Raw genomic sequence first — 18,807 nt, 5'->3', positions numbered from 1 at the left:
ATATACCTGAGCCAGAAGGTAGAATCATACAACCTTTGAGACTGTGCTCTGTACGAACACTTACATGAAAAACGCGAGAGAAATGAGTGAAAATTATAGGAATGAAGTGGTAAAGAGGGTGCCACTCTATTCTGACCTATTTGTCTCCCTGCAGAAAAACAATGGCTGTAACTGTGCTTTCTCCTCTTGCATTACAAAGAAGTACAGGATAAGGAAATGAGTAAGACGTAGGCGGGATTTTACACCCTGTTACATCAGTGGTTCAGAAGAACTTAATAATGAAATCACATTGTCAAAGCACACAAAAATATGCTAACAAGGCAAATTCACAGCTTCTGGGGGTTTTGTGCCCCGTCACTATAACTGTCACAGGGAAACGGGTTTTCAAGGAAGAGGTAAGTTTTATTTTACCTTTGTCTGTGGTTTACTCCTACTTCAAAGAAGCTGGGGAAAGAAATACTGGATTTTGTTATTTTTGCTAGTTTTAATGTTGCTAAATAACTATGAGGTGTGAATAGACTCTACCTGAAAATGCATGCCTTTGTCTGATGAATGCCTTAGCCAAAATTTTGATGGTATACTTTTTTTTTACGGTCTGAAAATAATTATGTTTTTTTCTTAAATTAGGATAGTTTCCAATATCAAAACTGTCTCATCCACATAGTAGTATTTAGCTTTTTAAGTTAAAACATGTATTACAGCGTTGAAGAGTGCCTATGTCACTCTTGAAAACACAGTTGAACCAGAAATGGATTTAAATGTTTTTTAAATCCACAGAGAAAAATTGTATGCAAAGTGAATCCCTTTCAGGAGTACTGCAGTTAGGCGCCAGTAGAATGGAAGTATGTCAGTGTCTTTTATCTTATATATGTGTTTCATTCTGTATATGTGAAATCATCTACTTCATTACTAAAATTATTACAGTAATTATTATAATTTTAGTACTGAAGTAGATGATTTCACACATACAAAGTTCTCTTTAAGTGTCACAGGTATGAAGGCACAATTTAATCCTTACAGTACATCTGATCATGGTTGTTTGTAGGCAAAGTAACAGTCTAGCTGTAGAACTGAGGCTAATTGAAGAACATGTCAGTATATATGCTTCTCTGGGAAATAAAAAACTGAGGCTATTGCTGAAGGTGCCTCCACATGTAAATACACAGCCTGAACAGTCTTGTAACTTAAACAAGCTGTCTGCTTCTATCTTGTTTTGATTTTGCACTAATGACATGGATACTTCCATCAAGTTCAGTGCAATCAAAATTCTTAACTGTCCTTGAATCCAAAGTGCCAGAGCAGATTAGCAACCATTTTCAATTCAAGACAGAAAAATACACCAGTCTTTATTCAAAATCATGATACTTCTGCAGGTACCAGCTTCAGGAAGCAGTCTCAGGATTAGATTGTAATCACCCAGCTGTTACACAGAAAAAAAGTGGTAGACAGCTTGTTTTAAATCCTTTACTAGTCAACCAAGAGTCAGACTATTTAAGACAAACATATGAGAACTTGCCTTGCCCATGGTTATAGAATTTATATTCCACTGTAGACTGGGCCTTAGATAAGCAGGGTATCTAAAGAAAATACACAACATTGACTGTTATTACTTCCACTGTATCACTGTGCCTGAGCTGATTAAATGGTTAATTAAATCCTAGTCATATCTTCAGCGTCTGTAACAATGGTAGATAATCAATCGTCATGGCTCAACACAACTAAAATCATTGCTATCTTAAAGGAAGCACATATTTACAAGACCCAAACAATATGTGCTGGATTTCCTAATCAGGTAGCTAAAAATTACTAAATGAGCTTGCAGAGATCTGCATGATTTGAGCAGTTACACAGTCTTTCCACAGAGTGGACATGGGATATTCTTCCTGTGCTTGCAGGCATGAATGGGACAGCCACTGAAAATTTTGTCTGTGTCATTTTTAATGTATCCTTCATGAACTGTACTTGGCATGTGGACAGTTCTTCAGGAGATATCCAATATTTCCTATACTGGAAAACCTCAAGGTAAGTATGTCTGCTGGACTGGAACTTAGGGAATTTTATTGGCATGTGACTTTGTCAGTATTTAATTTACGCAATATGTCATGTAAAGGAAAGAAGATTTCTCAGGATGCCAAAATTACATCAAAGATGGTTATGGAAGGCACACAGGATGTAGATTCCAGAATGTGACAATTGAAAAAAAGAGAGCTTATTTCCTGCTAAATGTGTCTAGAAGTGGACAAAACATTCAGTCCTATAAGAAGACAATTATTCTACATGAAATTGGTAAGGATTTTTTTATTCCATTTTATTTCCAGTTTTATGCTAAGGGAGTGAAGAACTCTTCTCTGGAAAAACAACATCTATCTTTAAAACACTACTCCTTGGAACAGGTTTTTCTTTCCCTTTTCCCAGCCTTGATGGCTGAAAAGTCAAAAGTATAAAAATGAACAAAACCATATTAATGCAGAGATAATCTGAAACCATAGATTGGAGAATCGTGAACATTTCAGTTAAATATTTATTCTCCAAAATAAAGGTGTCACCTTTTGCGATTAAGCAGCTAAGAATGCCCAAGTGGGACTGAGATATTGGTTTATAACACTATCTTATAATTCACTTCATCCGCATAATAAAAAAGAACCAATTACCACAACACTGTGAGCAAAAACCTTCATTTTTTTTAATGGAAGAAGTTAGCTAACAAAAAATAACTAAATAAAAATGAAGAAATTACTTCTGTTTAATATGAACACATTATATAAAAAAACCAAAAACAACCCACCTTGCCCAGTTTGTATAATGAATTCAGTAAAATCTAACAAATGGCTCCTCAACTGGATTATTAAATCAGGAAGTCCTGCTTCAGAATTTGGGGTGAATATAATTGTGGTAAAGCTGCATTACATCTTTTTAGACTGGTTGCTTGAACATCTACCTGTATTTTTAAAAGATAGAGTGAAGGGAGCTGATTATTAATCAATAGTATTTTTTATTATTTTGTTGTAGAAAAACTCACTCCTCCATTAAATGTCACTGTGAACTGTGCAAAAGATTCACATGGTTGTGAAATTCGGTGGCAACCGCCTCGCACAAGTCATGTGAAAAGACATTCTTGTTTCAAATATGAAGTCGCCATAGAAAACAAGGTAAGAATAATTATGACTCTTAATAGTATTTTGTATGCTTGTCTTTCCACACATATTGCCATACAACCAATTCCCTATTCTCTTTCCCTACATACGTAATCTCTCATTTTTGATGGGTAGTGTCCCTTTTGCACATGAGCTGAGGTCTGCTGTCATTCACAAACTATAGCTGTCACATATCACACATAGGGGGATGGGCCATATTATCTGATGACTTTTTTATCAACATGAGTGCATACAATACATGAGTGTCCTGTGTATCCTATGAGTTAGGATACATCAAATAAATTATGGAACACTATAAAAAGAGCAAAGGTACTGTTAAATCAGATATAATCCATTTTACGTGTTCCTGTAAGGCAATTTGGGTCCCAGTGTAATTTTTCAGTCCTGCTGCTGTTTTTTGATTAAGTTAGGTCAGGACCTGCTGTTCTGTCATTTTCTTCTCTGACGTCTCTTATCCCATCAGTGACTTCTTATCATGTCTTTTACAAACTCATTTTGCATTTGTTCCTACTTCTTGAAATCACCATTACTGTTCAGTCAGGTTTATGGTGTTATTAAATTAGATCCAAAGAAGTAATATGTGTTTTATTACACAGGTGCACCTGTAAGTTAGGATATGCTTCAAGAGCTCTTACCTATTTCCATCTGGACGCCTGTACTTTCCATCCTGTTCTTTTTATATACAACCTTGCCTTTTTCTTTTATTGCCTTCATTTACAGTCAACAATGTCGTACTGCTGAAGGAATTTAGATTTATCTAAAGTAGATCTGCAGCATACACAACCAAGATGTTTGCACAACAGCTACCAAAATCAAATATAAATGGCAGCAGTGCAACATCTATTCATTGTGGGATTTTATTAAGTTCTGTATCTTTTCTTTTTACCTTAAAGTGCAAAAAGACATCCATTTCTTTGAATAAAAAGAAATATTCTGGTTTTGGTACAGAATATCCAGGTTTTCCAGATATAAGGCTGTTTTTATACCTTTCAATAATTGCAAGTCTTTTGAAGAATTTAGAATCATAGAAACATAGAATAACCCGGTTGGAAGAGACCCACCGGATCATCGAGTCCAACCATTCCTATCAAACACTAAACCATGCCCCTTAGCACCTCGTCCACCCGTGCCTTAAACACCTCCAGGGAAGGGCACTCAACCACCTCCCTGGGCAGCCTGTTCCAGTGCCCAATGACCCTTTCTGTGAAAAATTTTTTCCTAATGTCCAGCCTAAACCTCCCCTGGCGGAGCTTGAGGCCATTCCCTCTTGTCCTGTCCCCTGTCACTTGGGAGAAGAGGCCATCACCCTCCTCTCTACAACCTCCTTTCAGGTAGTTATAGAGAGCAATGAGGTCTCCCCCCAGCCTCCCCTTCTTTGGATGAATATGGAAAGTAGAATTACATCCATTGAAAACAAAGTTTTAAATATTTGTGGAAATATTTGTGAGTTTGTTGTTCCAGCAGAAAAAAAAATAATAATAAAAAATGGAGGCATAACATAGCTAAATTAAATGTCTAAGAATGTAAAATCTACACAGGTAAAAGTTTTCCTGGAAAAATCCTTGTTCAAGTTTACTAGTATTTTTATAGATACTTTTTTTGGTGCAAGTAAATCATAAAATTTTAATTGGTGGGCCAAATGAGCTTTTTTTTTGTTTAGTTCTTTGACAATTATTTCTGTAGTCCTGTTTAAAGGATACAGTACTTCAGAGCACCAGTGGTGAAGAAAAACCTTTCAGTGGAGAAACAGCTTACTTTCACAGACTTTCAAATAAATTATTCAAAACATTTGATTTTTTTTTCCTGAAAATCAAACATTCATAAGACAAGACCCCTTATTAGATAGTAAAAAAAAAAGAACAGTCATAAAAATTAAATTTTTCTTTTATTGCTAGGTTGATCACGAGAAAGACATCAAAACCACTTCTAAAACAGTAAGTCTTTATTTCTGTGTTAATTTAATTTTTATGCTAGATTGCAATTTCTTCTGTATCAGAGCATCCTGCACCCAAATAATTTTAGATTCACACTACCAGTTTCAAAATACTACATATGCTTCTTATTGTCAAGTTTGCTAAACACAAAGCTTTAAAATGATTCTTATAAAATATGGTACCAAAACAAACCTGCACATCTAAAACTTTATACTGCTTCTATGCAAATCACAAAATCTTCTATTCTAAAGTCTTACGTACTTCCTACCAAATTCATATATAAATGTAGAAACATGGATCATAAGTCCACATTACACTTAGACACACAAAATATGGGAAATTTTTTCTCTATTCATGAAGAAGGCAAGAAAATACCATGTGAAAGATTAAGCCAGTAAAAAAAGAGTGAGAAAAAGAAAAATCAAGTTTTCAAGAAGGCTTAGTGTTCTTGTGAGAAGGATTTCAATGTATGTTAAAATTTTCACTTCTGTACAATCCAGCTGTTAAACTTTACTTCATTTTTTAGAACAACCACAGCAAGAGAATGCCAGATCTTTAAAAAACTACCTTCTAGTAAAATAAATCATTTACAGACTGAAAATAAACTGTATTGCTTTTTTCCCCAAAGTCCTATTGTTTAGAAGAGGCAAAGAAACATATTGCAAATTTAATCTCTGTATCATCAATAACAAAAATGTTCAAACAAATGGAATTAGGATGCAATAGGCATTTGTTCATTCATTCTACTCTGTCCACACAAGTATTTGTAAAATTTTCTTCTATAATTGTTCACATAATTAAATGAACCTGATGTGTTCTTAACATCCACACATCTAGTGAATAAAATTTCTCAGTCTAGTTGTTCTGTATTTAGGAAAGAAACATCACAGGAAACTCCTATGTATTTGGGAGCATCAGTGCAGAGAAAAGATACAGAGTCAAAATCAGAGCAACCGACAATGGTTGCTTAGTGAGCACAAGCTGGGGAGAGTGGAGTACACCCATAGAGTTTGGTAAGAATGGAAATCACTTCCTTGACCTAGCGTTCCCTCAGGTACTGCTTGTCTGTCTCATTTATTACTTCACAGATAAAAATACATAGACACTTGTGCATTAATTTGCTAGTATGAAAAGGAGTGAAGAATTGACATATCTCTTGATATAAGGGTGGCCTCCATGCATTCTGGTGTGAGAGTGGGTGCTTCTTACGAGGAGACAGTGAATAAAATAAACCTTCTTTACCAGCTCTTTTCCTTCTTCCATTTCTTCTTCTGGCTTTATAAACTTCTCTTTCCCCTATTACTTTCTTGCACCTTGGATTTTGAAGCAGTCTGTAGGCCTCAGATTCTCACAAAATGTTTGGTAAGCTTACCAAGTTATGGTAGACAGTCTACACACTGTCAGCCATCCCATTATTTCACATTATAAGGCAAAGAGGGGCTAAGCTAAAGAAGAAGATACTTCATACTGGTGCTTGACACAGTCATGTAAAGAAAATTGAACATAACTATGCAGTCATTCTGGTTCTGTGATACTAATCAACACTTCAACGACTACTTGCCTTGCAGGAACCGAACAACTTACATCTACTACATCATATATGATATTTCTGATACCACTTCTGACAGCAAGTCTCGTACTTTTTCTCTGCACAGTGTAAGCCTTATTTCTTGTGCAAAATTTTTATTCTGTGGTTGAACACCTCCTTCCCCCCAAAAAAAATTTCTGGCCTCCTTCTAAAGGAGAGGAGGGAGGGGGGAAAAGTCAGGTATATCAGGAATCGTGACCTGCTGGGTGTTCCTTGAGTGGGCTCTGTATTCCTAATTCTCAACCTTCTTGTCTATTTGATCAATATATAACACAAGGCTTTCCAATACTAGGACAAGGCCTAATATCAGTGCCACTTTCCTGACATCAGGTCCTACAATGAAGATGGGTTTCCCTGTTTTGAGGATATTTCACTTCCAAATACTTAAGAAAACAACTTCCTATGATAATTTAATAAGTCATAAAATAATTATAATTCAAATTCTGAACAAAGAAATTATACCACTGTATTCAGCCTATGTAATTTTAGTTACTCTTTAAATACTTTTACCATAGAGGAATAAAATAATAGTCAGGAGCCTTATTATATAGTACATGTTCATATGTTTGCATTCTAAGTCTTTTCTTCACCAACTCTTTTTGTGACTGCAGAAGCATTTACTTGAAAAAAACTTCTGCTGCAATACCACAGCCAAGAAACCTATTCCACGAACTCTCTCCAGTGGATTTCCAGGTATGTTTTCTTTCCATTTGCCTGAAATTTGCCCTAAATAAGGATCTATTACAGTCTCGAAAGTTTGATCCAAGCATCAGAAAGACACACAGAAGCATGGATAATTTTTTTTACTTGTTCTTGTGGTATTAAAAAACAGAGAGGTCTCTGTGCAAATGTTTTTTTTTCTCATTTTCATTTTGTATTCTGAAAAAATTGTCATCCATCTACCTGGACCACAGCAGAAAATACAGTTTCATTGTGTATGGCTGCTTTTGCCATAAGCCATATGCTACCACTAGCATATCACTAAAATAGTACTAAACCTAAGCTACTCAGCAGAATAACAGTGCAGAATTAGACTGTTGGTCAGCTATAGTGAGAGAAGGGACAAAGAAATCTACTGCACCATAGCAGATGTTGGGACCAATGTTAGTATTCAGCAATGACATCGAAGGAGGAAATGCTTGGAGAGTATGGTAGACAAGAAAGCATAGTAGAGAGCTGAGAGGTTCTAGTTCATGTGGAGAGCTGGAGAGACTCATGAGAAGAAGGAGGAATAGGAAGACAGACACTGCAATCAACAGATGGGAACTGCCCATCTAGACATTGTGTTGCAAAGTTTGCTGTAATTTGCAAAGCTGGATACAGCTTGGTCTGGAAACAAGAATGTGTCTGCAAGGACACGCTGGATCACTGGTGAAACTTTATAAATCCTTTTACTTTCTGTTCGTTGGTCATGTTAATTGTTCTATGTTTAAAAATAAGAGCTATCGGGCTTTTGAGTTGAAAAATCTTTTGTTCCCCTTTGGGGAGTTCATCATAATTGTAAACTCATAGCTAATCTCATGCATGAAACACTAATGAAAACTTTTATTCTTCTTTTAATAGACAGAAAATAAGAATCAATTAATAAAACATGAAACTGAAGAAATAACAACAATTACTGAAGAAGTGACATAGTGGCATGCAAGTGAAATAAGCAATCTTTTATCTTTTTCAGACATATATATCTTGTTGGCAGTAATATACAGGTTTTCCATATTCTTTGCCTCTTGTAAGCACAGACACTAGTGTTGCCTGTAAGGCAATTCCCCTGGAGCCTGTCTTTAAAAGTCTCTTTGTATTTGATTGCATTTTCCATAAATCATTTTAATTTTGTTTCTTCTTGTGTTAAGTGTCCTTGGAATGTTTCAGAAAAAATATTTTGGTAAAGCTTTAGAAGCTATGACGCTTCTGTTCAACATCGTGCAAAAGAATAAAATGAGAACAACTAAACTTAAGGAGTTTATTCAAGATATCCAGTGGTCCATTGCCTTGAAAATGGTATTCATATTGATATAGTGATCAGCAATGAAAAATTGTCATCTGTATGAAAACCCATGGAAAACTAGCCAGGATTAAACCTCTTAAAAATGATCATTTGCTCATGCAAAATACATATTGCTAACGAGTTCAGGAGATAATTTTTTCATAAGTCTATTTGTTGCCTTCAAACTATGTCATTATAACCTTCAGCACAGCATGCCCTAGATGTTGCTCACAGCCATTTACAAAACCAAAAATTTCCTCCCACCTTTCATCACTTCGCATCTGTGGAAGATGAAAAAGTATCTTAAAATATGATTGCTAACAGGTAGCAGATAACTAGATGTATGTGTGAGGTGTAGGAAATCTCAGAAATTGAACTTTTGAATTCTTCAGCTGAAGCCTGCCACTTGCTAGCTGCAAACGTTGCAGGCTGGTTGTGTAGTTTTATAGCACCTGGGCAAAACAGCAGCAGTACACCCTCTACTTTCCAATTAGTAAGGAGATATGAGACAAATCCATCAATTTGGAGTCTAATCTCACACTGTACTTCTGTAGATGGATTGTTCAGATTGAGAAAACCAAGAGTTAGAGGCCGTTTATAGCCATGAATTCTTCAGTGCTAAGCCTGTATCTGATCTCTTATCCAGCTCCATGACTCTACATCTCTATGACCTGTTGTGTTTTTCCACTTCTAGGGGCCTCTGCCATCATCCAGATCTACATGGCATCCATACATTAGAATTGTAATGCCCTGGTGGTAACATATAAATATAAACAAAAGTAAAACATATTAGTCATGAACACCTAATCAAACAAAACTATGAACAGGCTAAGATTCTGTTGAAGCCGAGCAAGCTTGACAATCATTACAAAGATTATAGTCTGTTACTAGCAAAGGTAATACCTTTTTACAGGGCTACATAGTTAAAACAGTGACATTCACTTATTCTGCTTTACCTGAGGCTGCTAAAATGACTTCTCCCAAAATTGCTTTGATCTTTGCTTCTGTGTTTCTACCAGAGAAAAACATAAGACGCACTCTTGCACTGTGGAATGTCTGATGTGATTTGCACGTTCTAGTAAACTGAATCCCTGAAAAACAGAAGAGGTGCTGCCAAGGCTAAGAAAAGACTGTGTCAGGTGAAAAAAATTAGTATGGTGACCCTTAAACTGAGAAGCTAGAGTCAGTTTTCTTTATCAAACTAGAGCTTCTCATGGGAGTCTCACTTCTGTCTCAAGCAGAAACATGGCTGGAGGGAGGCATGCCTCCAGCATCCCATCCTGCCAACTGAGCTCCAGCAGACAGGTACCAAGGCAGGTCCTGTAGTAGTGGAGATGATATATATAGATATAGATACGGATAGAGATAGAGATAGAGATAGAGATAGAGATAGAGATAGAGATAGAGATAGAGATAGAGATAGAGATAGAGATAGATACAAATATAAACATTAGAATAGAATAGAATAGAATAGAATAGAATAGAATAGAATAGAATAGAATAGAATAGAATAGAATAGAATAGAATAGAATAGAATAGAATAGAATAGAATATTTCAGTTGGAAGAGACCTACTATGATCATGTACTCCAAATGCCTGACCAATTCAAGGCTAACCAAAAGCTAAAGTATGTCCACTCATCTTATCCAGCACCTGCATCAAAATAGTGTTGCTGATGATCTCTGTGTTTCTCCTGGCTTGCTTATACCCCAATATTTTGCTGTTCCAGCAGGTCTCAGGATGGTTAAAATCATCTTAGGTCGTTGAAATCCTCTCATGGTAGATAAGGTTCTCTCAGGGTGATAAAATTCCACTGAATCAATTTATCTCCAAGATGCCACCTTTGAAACCAAAATTTTCTAGGATTCTGTGTTTCTAAGTAAGCTTTCATTGACAATTTCTCTTGAGTAACTTTTTAAAATAGAACTGCAGCAGGATCCTGCCTAATTTATAACTGCCTAAATATAAGAATACCTGCATCAGAAGCAGCCAACTAAATCCAAAACTTACTTTAATTGACAAGGAATTAAACAGATATTATCTATCATATCCTCTCCATTCTACTTCATTCACAGTTGTTCATGGACATTGGTGCACCTCTAACATCCCCACTGCTTTCACTATGAAAGCTGCTGAGAATGCAAAGCCATTCAGAAAACTTGTTCACTACTAGCACCATGATTTGAACAGAAGAAATCCGATCCATGAAACACTGGAGATGGGCAGGGGTAAGGTTTAAGGTACGTCTTTACCATTCCTGGGCAAAGACCTAATAAAACATTCACTGGGAAGACAGTCAGGCTAAATAACTTTCTTACCAAGGGGCTCTTAGATTCACAGAAGATCACCTTATTCTCGTCTCCTATGGCTGTTCTTCTGTTGTGTGGAAAAAGATGTCTGCTAGAAAACTAGAAAATTCTTGCTGCAAGGACCAAAGAGAGAGTCTTGTCTCCCATTTGTATGTTTGCAATGTAAAATGTCAATGCAAAAGCTGTACCAGACCGGTACAGCAAAATGCCCAGCCAGTTCCTCTAAGCACTCCTATTTTTGTTGGAGCAATAAACAACTCTTCAAGATTTTGACACATTTAAGAAAGGTTGGTTTTAATCCTGTTCCTGCAATGAGTCAACTCCTTGTAGAACCAGAAGTCTATAAACAGTCCTGTCCAGATTTCTCTTCTTTCTCTTCTTCTTTCTCTTTCTCTTCTTCTTTTCATTTGTCTTCCAGTTCCTGCACCATAGCAACACCACTCAACACTGGGTTTCTGGGCTTTAAAAGATAACAAACTTTAGCAGCACCATCAATAACACCAGTTTTGAATGAGGAATTATTTTTGTTGTTTAAAATTTGTTTGGATTGTAAAAGCCTTGGTTAAGGACTTGCCCTAAATATAAGCAGGCAAAAAAACCCCCGGGGTAGGACGCTTCCTTTGTCTGTGGTAATACCACTGTCTTTGTGGGCTGTTTGGATTGTTCTGCTGCAGTATATTCCAGTCTAAAGACAAAAAATACTCAAACCCCAAAACCTCAAAAACCAAACTTCCTCATTTTGTTACAGAGATGCATAATTTGAGAGACTACCAGGGAGCACACTGCTCCTCTACTGCTTGCTCGAAAGGCTCAGGAAATCTTCAGAGTTGGGGCATGGGGATTTGCCTTGGGAGCACAAGTAGCCACACAGTTGAGAGTTCAACTGGAGAAAGAGAACCTATCATTGGACTGATGTGTTTGTCCTTGTCCACCCACTGCAATATGTGTAATTTCACTCAAACTCTGGAAGATGATAGAGCTTCCCAGAAGCAGATCTAAGCACAGAAAAAGCACACAGTTGGCCAGGGCAGTCAGAGTCCCACTGCACCAACACTAAACATTGTGAAGAAAGGGTGTCTCAGATACAGACGCTGCCCATAAATCCAGCCACAGCCATCACTGGGTACAGCCTTGTGGTCCAACTGCTTCTGCCAACTGCTTTGCCATAGAAATGTTGAGCTGCAGCCCACTCACAGCAACATCCGCCCTTAAACACTGTCCCAAATATGGGGCAGGATCAATTCATACAACTTTGGTGCAATTGATGGTAGTTATCCTTCCCAGCCCAACCTCTGGGCTGCACGGTTCACCTGAACACTCTCCTTTTCCACTCATGAAATATTAGGTGCCAGAGTGTGAGTGGAGCTCCTAGTTTGAATGTGTTTATTGATGGAGTGGGCAGGAGACTGCTTAACACTTTGGGAACAGACCTATTGGATGATGGAGACCAAGGAAGGACAAAGACTGGGGGAAAGGAAACAAAAAGGCAAATACATGGAAATTCTGACTGCCTTCATTTTCCAGAACTCTGATTCCTCAGGAAATTTCCTGAGGCTCTGATCTTATTATCCTGGGCATTTTTCCCTTTCCTTTCCCATGAAGTACAGTCTGCTACCACTACAAAATTGTGTTCTTTCACTCATTGTGGTCAGAAATCCTTTCTTCCACCTTTAAGGCATAGTAAGTGTTAAAAAAATGCCTACATGGGTAAGTACGGAATTTCTTTAGTCTGGAAGTACAATGCAACTTCTGACAAAACCTTTTTCCTCTGAATGATTCATAGGTCCAGACCTGAAGTCTAAACTTGCAGTTGCTTTTTCTGTTGACACTTTTAGATTTGTTGTACTGCACATGCTCCATTTATACTGTATGAGTTGTGAAGAAGGAAGCAGGTCAGATGGAGATAGTCATAGTGATTCTTGTCAAAAAGAGCTGCTGCTATGACTAAATCTGCTTTTTGTTAGAATATCCACCCCTTCTTATTTCCTCCTCATTCCCACTATTTGCTTTGTAACTATGCTTCAGAAAAAGTTTGTCACAATTTTACCGTCTCCTAGCATATGAAGAAAGTGAACTCTCATGAACTGGTCCTTACAAAGCCACCATTGCCTTTGACCTGTCCCCCTGAAACCACAAAACATCAGGTCAGGCTTTGTTGATTCTCTTGTGGTTACCCTTTCTGGGGATGTTTGTATTTTCTTAAGTTCCGGATGTTCAATGTTAGCTGCTCATCTCCTCAGCCAATACTGATTTCCTGACTGACACGATTAAATGCATGAACCCAACCACAGGGTGTCACTTAGTGCATTATTTTTCAGTCGATGCCTTGCTCTATGCTTCTAGTACTGCATGTGAGCAGAAGTGGAGGTGGTTCCACTTTTATTTTTGTAGAAAATACTTTTGCAGGTAAAAAGTTGCCAATATAATGAGTAGATTTGTTGTGCTACACCTGTTCCCTTTATACTGGATGAGCTGTGAAGAAGGAAGCAGGTCAGATATTCTCTTTGGGATGTTGGATGGCCTCAGTGACAACTCAGTATCATTCATGACTACAGGCAATGTAAAACACTGAACATGGAAAATTACAGTCAACTAATCATCAGTGATGAATCTCACACTCTAGCAGGAATGTAGGAAGCAGAAATAATCATGAGCCCCACCATTTCAGGGTGTCTAGAAAGTAATCCTTCTTTGTCCCCAAAGACAGTTATCACTGCACTATCTTTGGCTTTAACTTTGGAAATAACTATGCCTTAGTTATATATGAGTAGCTGATATATGAACCACTGCTGATATGGTTACATCACTCCATGTGGCAATAAAAAAGCAGTAAGATAGGAATGAACTTTGGATTTTGGTAAAGGTGAATCCTGGAGCATCCTAGAAGGGTGCAGGACAGCAGGTGATTTTTCCATATATAATAGGCAAGAAACAGGAGTGGTAAAAAAGCACATGCAGTTTTTTGACTGGTTTTGCAGTGGTTTACTTTGCGGCTTCTAGCACTGGGAAAAATGGACTAAGAAGAAAGCCAGAGCACAATTTTTAATAGTGACAGTTCTTATTTGAAGACTTCCTGTCCAAGATTTAAAATCCTTTTTCTCTACAGGCTTCAGGAACTTCTACAATTTGCATTGTTGTCTCCATGAACACCCCTGTAGTCCATCCCTGCATAAGGGTCTGAGTCTCCCCTTACCCTGGCCAGGGCCCAGGACCCTATGGCGGACCCTGGTCCATCAGCCTCCGCCCCAGCAATGCCACAGCAGGCCCAGAGTCCAGCTCCCCACAGCCCTACCTGCCCAGCCATGGTCTCCATGGGCCCATGTTGCAGCCTGACCCCGGTTCATCCACAAAGACCTGCCCAATGTCCGGAGCTTGGGCTGTCACTTTGCCTCTAGCTGTCCTGCTCCCATCCGCAGTTGGAATACACACTGGCTGATCCACCATGGGGAGCCCCCACTGCTCCCAGCCCCCAGACATTGCTTGTATTGACAGACACTTTTAACTACTCAGTATTATTTAGACCTAGAGAGAAATATCTGTAAAAGAAATTATTCTTATGCACTCATTGGATTCCCAAGCAACAGTGGACTTTGTACAACAGAAAAGAAAATCGTAGAATCATAGAATCATAAAATCATAGAATAGTTAGGGCTGGAAGGGACCTTAAAGATCATCTAGTTCCAACCCCCCTGCCATGTGCAGAAACATATCCCACTAGATCAGGCTGCCCATGGCCTCATTCCACATGGCCTTAAACACCTCCAGGGATGGGTCAGCCACAACTTCCATTGGCAACCTGTTCCAGTGCCTATCCACTCTTATGGTGAAGAAATTCTTCCATGTGCCTAACCTAAACCTACCCTTCTCCAGTTTATACCCATTCCTCCTCATCCTATCACTACAAGCCTTTATGGATAGTCCCTCTCTAGCTTTCTTATAGGCTCCTTAGAGGTACTGGGAGGTCACTATAAGATGTCCTTGGAGCCTTCTCTTCTTCAGGCTGAACAAGCCCAGCTCTCTCAGCCTGTCCTCATATGGAAGGTGCTCCAGCCCTTGAATCATCTTTGCAGCCCTCCTCTGGACCCGTTCCAACAGCTCCATATCCTTCTCACATTGAGGATTCCAGAACAGGACGTAGTACTCCAGATGGGGTCTCACAAGATTGAAATAGAGGCACAAAATCACTTCCCTTGACCTGCTGGCCACGCTTCTTTTGATGCAGCCGAGGATACAGTTGGCTGCCTGGGCTGTAAGTGCACATTGCTGGCTTATGTTGAGCTTTGCATCGATTAGCACCCTCAAGTCCTTCTCTGCAGGGCTGCTCTCAATCACTTCATCCCCCATCGTGTACTGAATCATAGAATCATAGAATCATAGAATCATAGAATCATAGAATAACCAGGTTGGAAGAGACCCACTGGATCATCGAGTCCAACCATTCCTATCAGACACTAAACCATGCCCCTTAGCACCTCGTCCACCCGTGCCTTAAACACCTCCAGGGAAGGTGACTCAACCACCTCCCTGGGTAGCCTCTGCCAGTGCCCAATGACCCTTTCTGTGAAAAATTTTTTCCTAATGTCCAGCCTAAACCTCCCCTGGCAGAGCTTGAGGCCATTCCCTCTTGTCCTGTCCCCTGTCACTTGGGAGAAGAGGCCATCACCCTCCTCTCTACAACCTCCTTTCAGGTAGTTGTAGAGAGCAATGAGGCTTCCCCTCAGCCTCCTCCAGGCTAAACAACCCAAGCTCTCTCAGCCGCTCCTCATAAGGCCTGTTCTCCAGCCCCCTCACCAGCTTTGTTGCTCTTCTCTGGACTCACTCCAGAGCCTCAACATCCTTCTTGTGGTGAGGGGCCCAGAACTGAACACAGGATTCGAGGAGCGGTCTCACCAGTGCCGAGTACAGAGGGAGAATAACCTCCCTGGACCTGCTGGTCACACCGTTTCTGATACAAGCCAAGATGCCATTGGCCTTCTTGGCCACCTGGACACACTGCTGGCTCATGTTCAGTCGCTGTCAACCAACACACCCAGGTCCCTCTCCTCCAGGCAGCTTTCTAGACAGACTTCTCCTAGTCTGTAGCACTGCATAGGGTTGTTGTGCCCCAAGTGCAGGACCCGGCATTTGGCCTTGTTAAACCTCATGCCATTGGACTCTGCCCAGTGGTCCAGCCTGTTCAGATCCCGTTGCAGAGCCTCCCTACCCTCCAGCAGATTGACACTCCCACCGAGCTTAGTGTCATCCGCAAACTTGCTAAGGGTGCATTCAATGCCTTCATCCAGATCATTGATGAAGACATTGAACAGAGCTGGACCCAGCACTGAGCCCTGGGGAACCCCACTTGTCACTGGCCTCCAGCTGGATCTCGCACCATTTACCACCACTCTCTGGGCCCGGCCATCCAACCAGTTTTCCACCCAGGAGAGTGTGCGCCTGTCCAGGCCAGAGGCTGACAGTTTCTCAAGCAGAATGCTGTGAGAAACTGTGTCAAAGGCTTTACTGAAGTCCAGGAAGACCACATCCACAGCCTTTCCCTCATCCAGCATCCAAGTCACTTCGCCATAGAAGGCGATCAGGTTAGTTTGGCAAGACCTGCCTTTTGTGAACCCATGTTGACTGGGCCTGATCACCCGGTTCTCTTGCATGTGCTTCATGATAGCACTCAAGATCACCTGCTCCATGACTTTCCCTGGCACTGAGGTCAGACTGACAGGCCTGTAGTTTCCTGGGTCTTCCCTGCGACCCTTCTTGTAGATGGGCACAACATCAGCCAGCCTCCAGTCCAGTGGGACTTCCCCAGTCTTCCAGGACTGTTGGAAGATGATGGAAAGGGGTTTGGCCACCACATCTGCCAGCTCCTTCAATACCCTTGGATGAATCCCATCCAGCCCCATAGACTTGTGGGTGTCTAGTCGGGCTAGCAAGGCTCTGACCACCTCCTCTTGGATCACGGGAACCTCATTATGCTCCTCTAGCTCCTGGGTTTGTACACAGACGGAACGACCCTCCTTACAACTAAAGACTGAGGCAAAGAAGGCATTAAGTACCTCAGCCTTTTCCTCATCCCCTGTCACTGTTGTTCCTTCTGCATCCAATAGGGACTGTATGGTCTCCCTAGTCCTCCTTTTATTATTTATATATTTATAGAAGGATTTTTTGTTATCCTTCACAGACTTTGCCAATCTGATTTCTAGCTGAGCCTTAGCCCTTCTGATTTTTCCCCTACACAATCTCACTTGCCTCCTGTAGTCCTCCCAAGAGGCCTGTCCCCTCTTCCAGAGGCCATAAACATTTCTCTTCCTCTTGATATCCCTCAAGATCTCTCTATTCAACCAAGCTGGCTTTCTCCCCTGCCGGCTTTTTTTCCGGAACACGGGGATGGCTTTCTCCTGAGCTGCTAGGATTTCGTTTTTGAAGAGCCCCCAGCCCTCATGGGCTCCCTTGCCCTTGAGTACTGTCTCCCATGAGACTTCGCCAATCAGCCTTCTGAAGAGATCAAAGTCTGCCCTCTGGAAATTTAATGCTACCGCCCTACTAACCACCCTCTTCCCTTCACCTGGAACAGAAAACCCTATCATCTCATGGTCACTTAGTCCTAGGCGTCCACCTACTGCCGCATCCCCCACAAGGCCTTCTCTGTTCACAAAAAGCAGGTCCAGGAGGGCAGCCTCCCTTGTTGGTTCATTCACCAGCTGTGTAAGGAAGTTGTCTTCCACGTACTCCAGGAACCTCCTAGACTGCTTCCTGTCTGCTCTATTGTACTCCCAGCAGATATCAGGCAGATTGAAGTCTCAAAAACTGAAAACGATGCTTGCCCCAACCCAGGTGTAGGACCTTGCACTTGGCCTTGTTGAACGTCATGGGGTTCTCACAGGCCCAGTTCTCCAGCCTGTCCATGTCCCTCTGGATGACATCCCGTCCTTCTGGCACGGCAACTACACCACTCAGTTTGGTGTCACCTGCAAACTTGCTGAGGGTACATTCAGTCTTACTGTCAATATTGATGAAGATATTAAACAGCACTGGTCCCAGTAAGAACTCCTGAGGGACATCACTTGTCATGGATCTCCATCTGGACTTTGAGCCATTGACCACTGCTCATCCAACCAGTTTCTTATCCACGGAATAGTCTACCCATCAAATCCATATCTGTTCAATTTAGACAGAAGGGTGTTGTGGGGGACTGTGTCAAAGGCTTTACAGAGGTCTAGATAGATCACATTTGTCAGTTTACCCATGTCCACTGCTGCGGTCATCCCATCATATAAAGCCACTAAGTTGGCGATACAGGATTTACCCCTGGTGAAGCTGTGCTGGCTGCCATTTATCACCTCCATGTCGTCCATGAGGATCTCTTCCATGATCTTCGCAGGCACAGAGGTGAGTATGACAGGTCAGTAGTTCTCAGGGTCATTTTTCCTGCCCTTTTTAAACATGGGCACAATGTTAGCCCTCTTCCAGTCACCAGGAATTTCTCCTGACTGCCATGACTTTTCAAATATCATGGAGAGTGGCTTGGCAACCACATTAGCCAGTTCACTCAGGACTCTGGGATGCATCTCATCAGGTCCCATAGACTTATATAAGTTCAGGTTCCTCAGGTGGTCATGAACCTGATCCTCCTCTACTGTGGGACAAGGTTTATGCCCCTGGTCACTGTCTTGCTGTCCCATGACCGAGGAGGGGTGAGAAGAACAGTTATCAGCGAAGACTGAGTCACAAATATTGTTAAGAACCTCAGCCTTCTCCTCTTCTGTTGATATAAGATCACCATTCCCAGCCATCAGTGCAGGTATGTTCTCTTTAACCTTCCTCTTTTGATTGACATACCTGTAGA

At 40.5% G+C, this 18,807-nt stretch overlaps 1 protein-coding gene across 1 annotated transcript; it reads left to right on the top strand.

The window, feature by feature from the left end:
• The first annotated feature begins 260 nt into the window (after nt 1–260).
• Nucleotides 261–8,510, top strand: LOC138716787 (granulocyte-macrophage colony-stimulating factor receptor subunit alpha-like). Its single transcript, XM_069849965.1, has 9 exons — nt 261–395; nt 1,896–2,022; nt 2,111–2,286; nt 3,010–3,149; nt 5,051–5,089; nt 5,964–6,102; nt 6,658–6,745; nt 7,289–7,370; nt 8,241–8,510. The coding sequence occupies exons 2-9, from the start codon at nt 1,898–1,900 to the stop codon at nt 8,310–8,312; spliced, it is 861 nt and encodes a 286-aa protein (XP_069706066.1). The 5' UTR covers nt 261–395; nt 1,896–1,897; the 3' UTR covers nt 8,313–8,510.
• Nucleotides 8,511–18,807: the final 10,297 nt, after the last annotated feature.

Source organism: Phaenicophaeus curvirostris, chromosome 1, assembly GCF_032191515.1.
Source record: "Phaenicophaeus curvirostris isolate KB17595 chromosome 1, BPBGC_Pcur_1.0, whole genome shotgun sequence".
Taxonomy (NCBI): domain Eukaryota; kingdom Metazoa; phylum Chordata; class Aves; order Cuculiformes; family Cuculidae; genus Phaenicophaeus; species Phaenicophaeus curvirostris.
This window is presented reverse-complemented; position numbering and strand designations above follow the sequence as displayed.

What these genes read in the sequence shown, in the direction of transcription:
- LOC138716787 (XM_069849965.1), top strand. Translation starts at nt 1,898, where the DNA reads ATGAATGGGACAGCCACTGAAAATTTTGTCTGTGTCATTTTTAATGTA. An exon ending in TCAAAACCACTTCTAAAACA is followed by an intron (nt 5,090 to 5,963) that starts GTAAGTCTTTAT and finishes TTCTGTATTTAG; the next exon opens with GAAAGAAACATCACAGGAAA. An exon ending in GAGTACACCCATAGAGTTTG is followed by an intron (nt 6,103 to 6,657) that starts GTAAGAATGGAA and finishes CTTGCCTTGCAG; the next exon opens with GAACCGAACAACTTACATCT.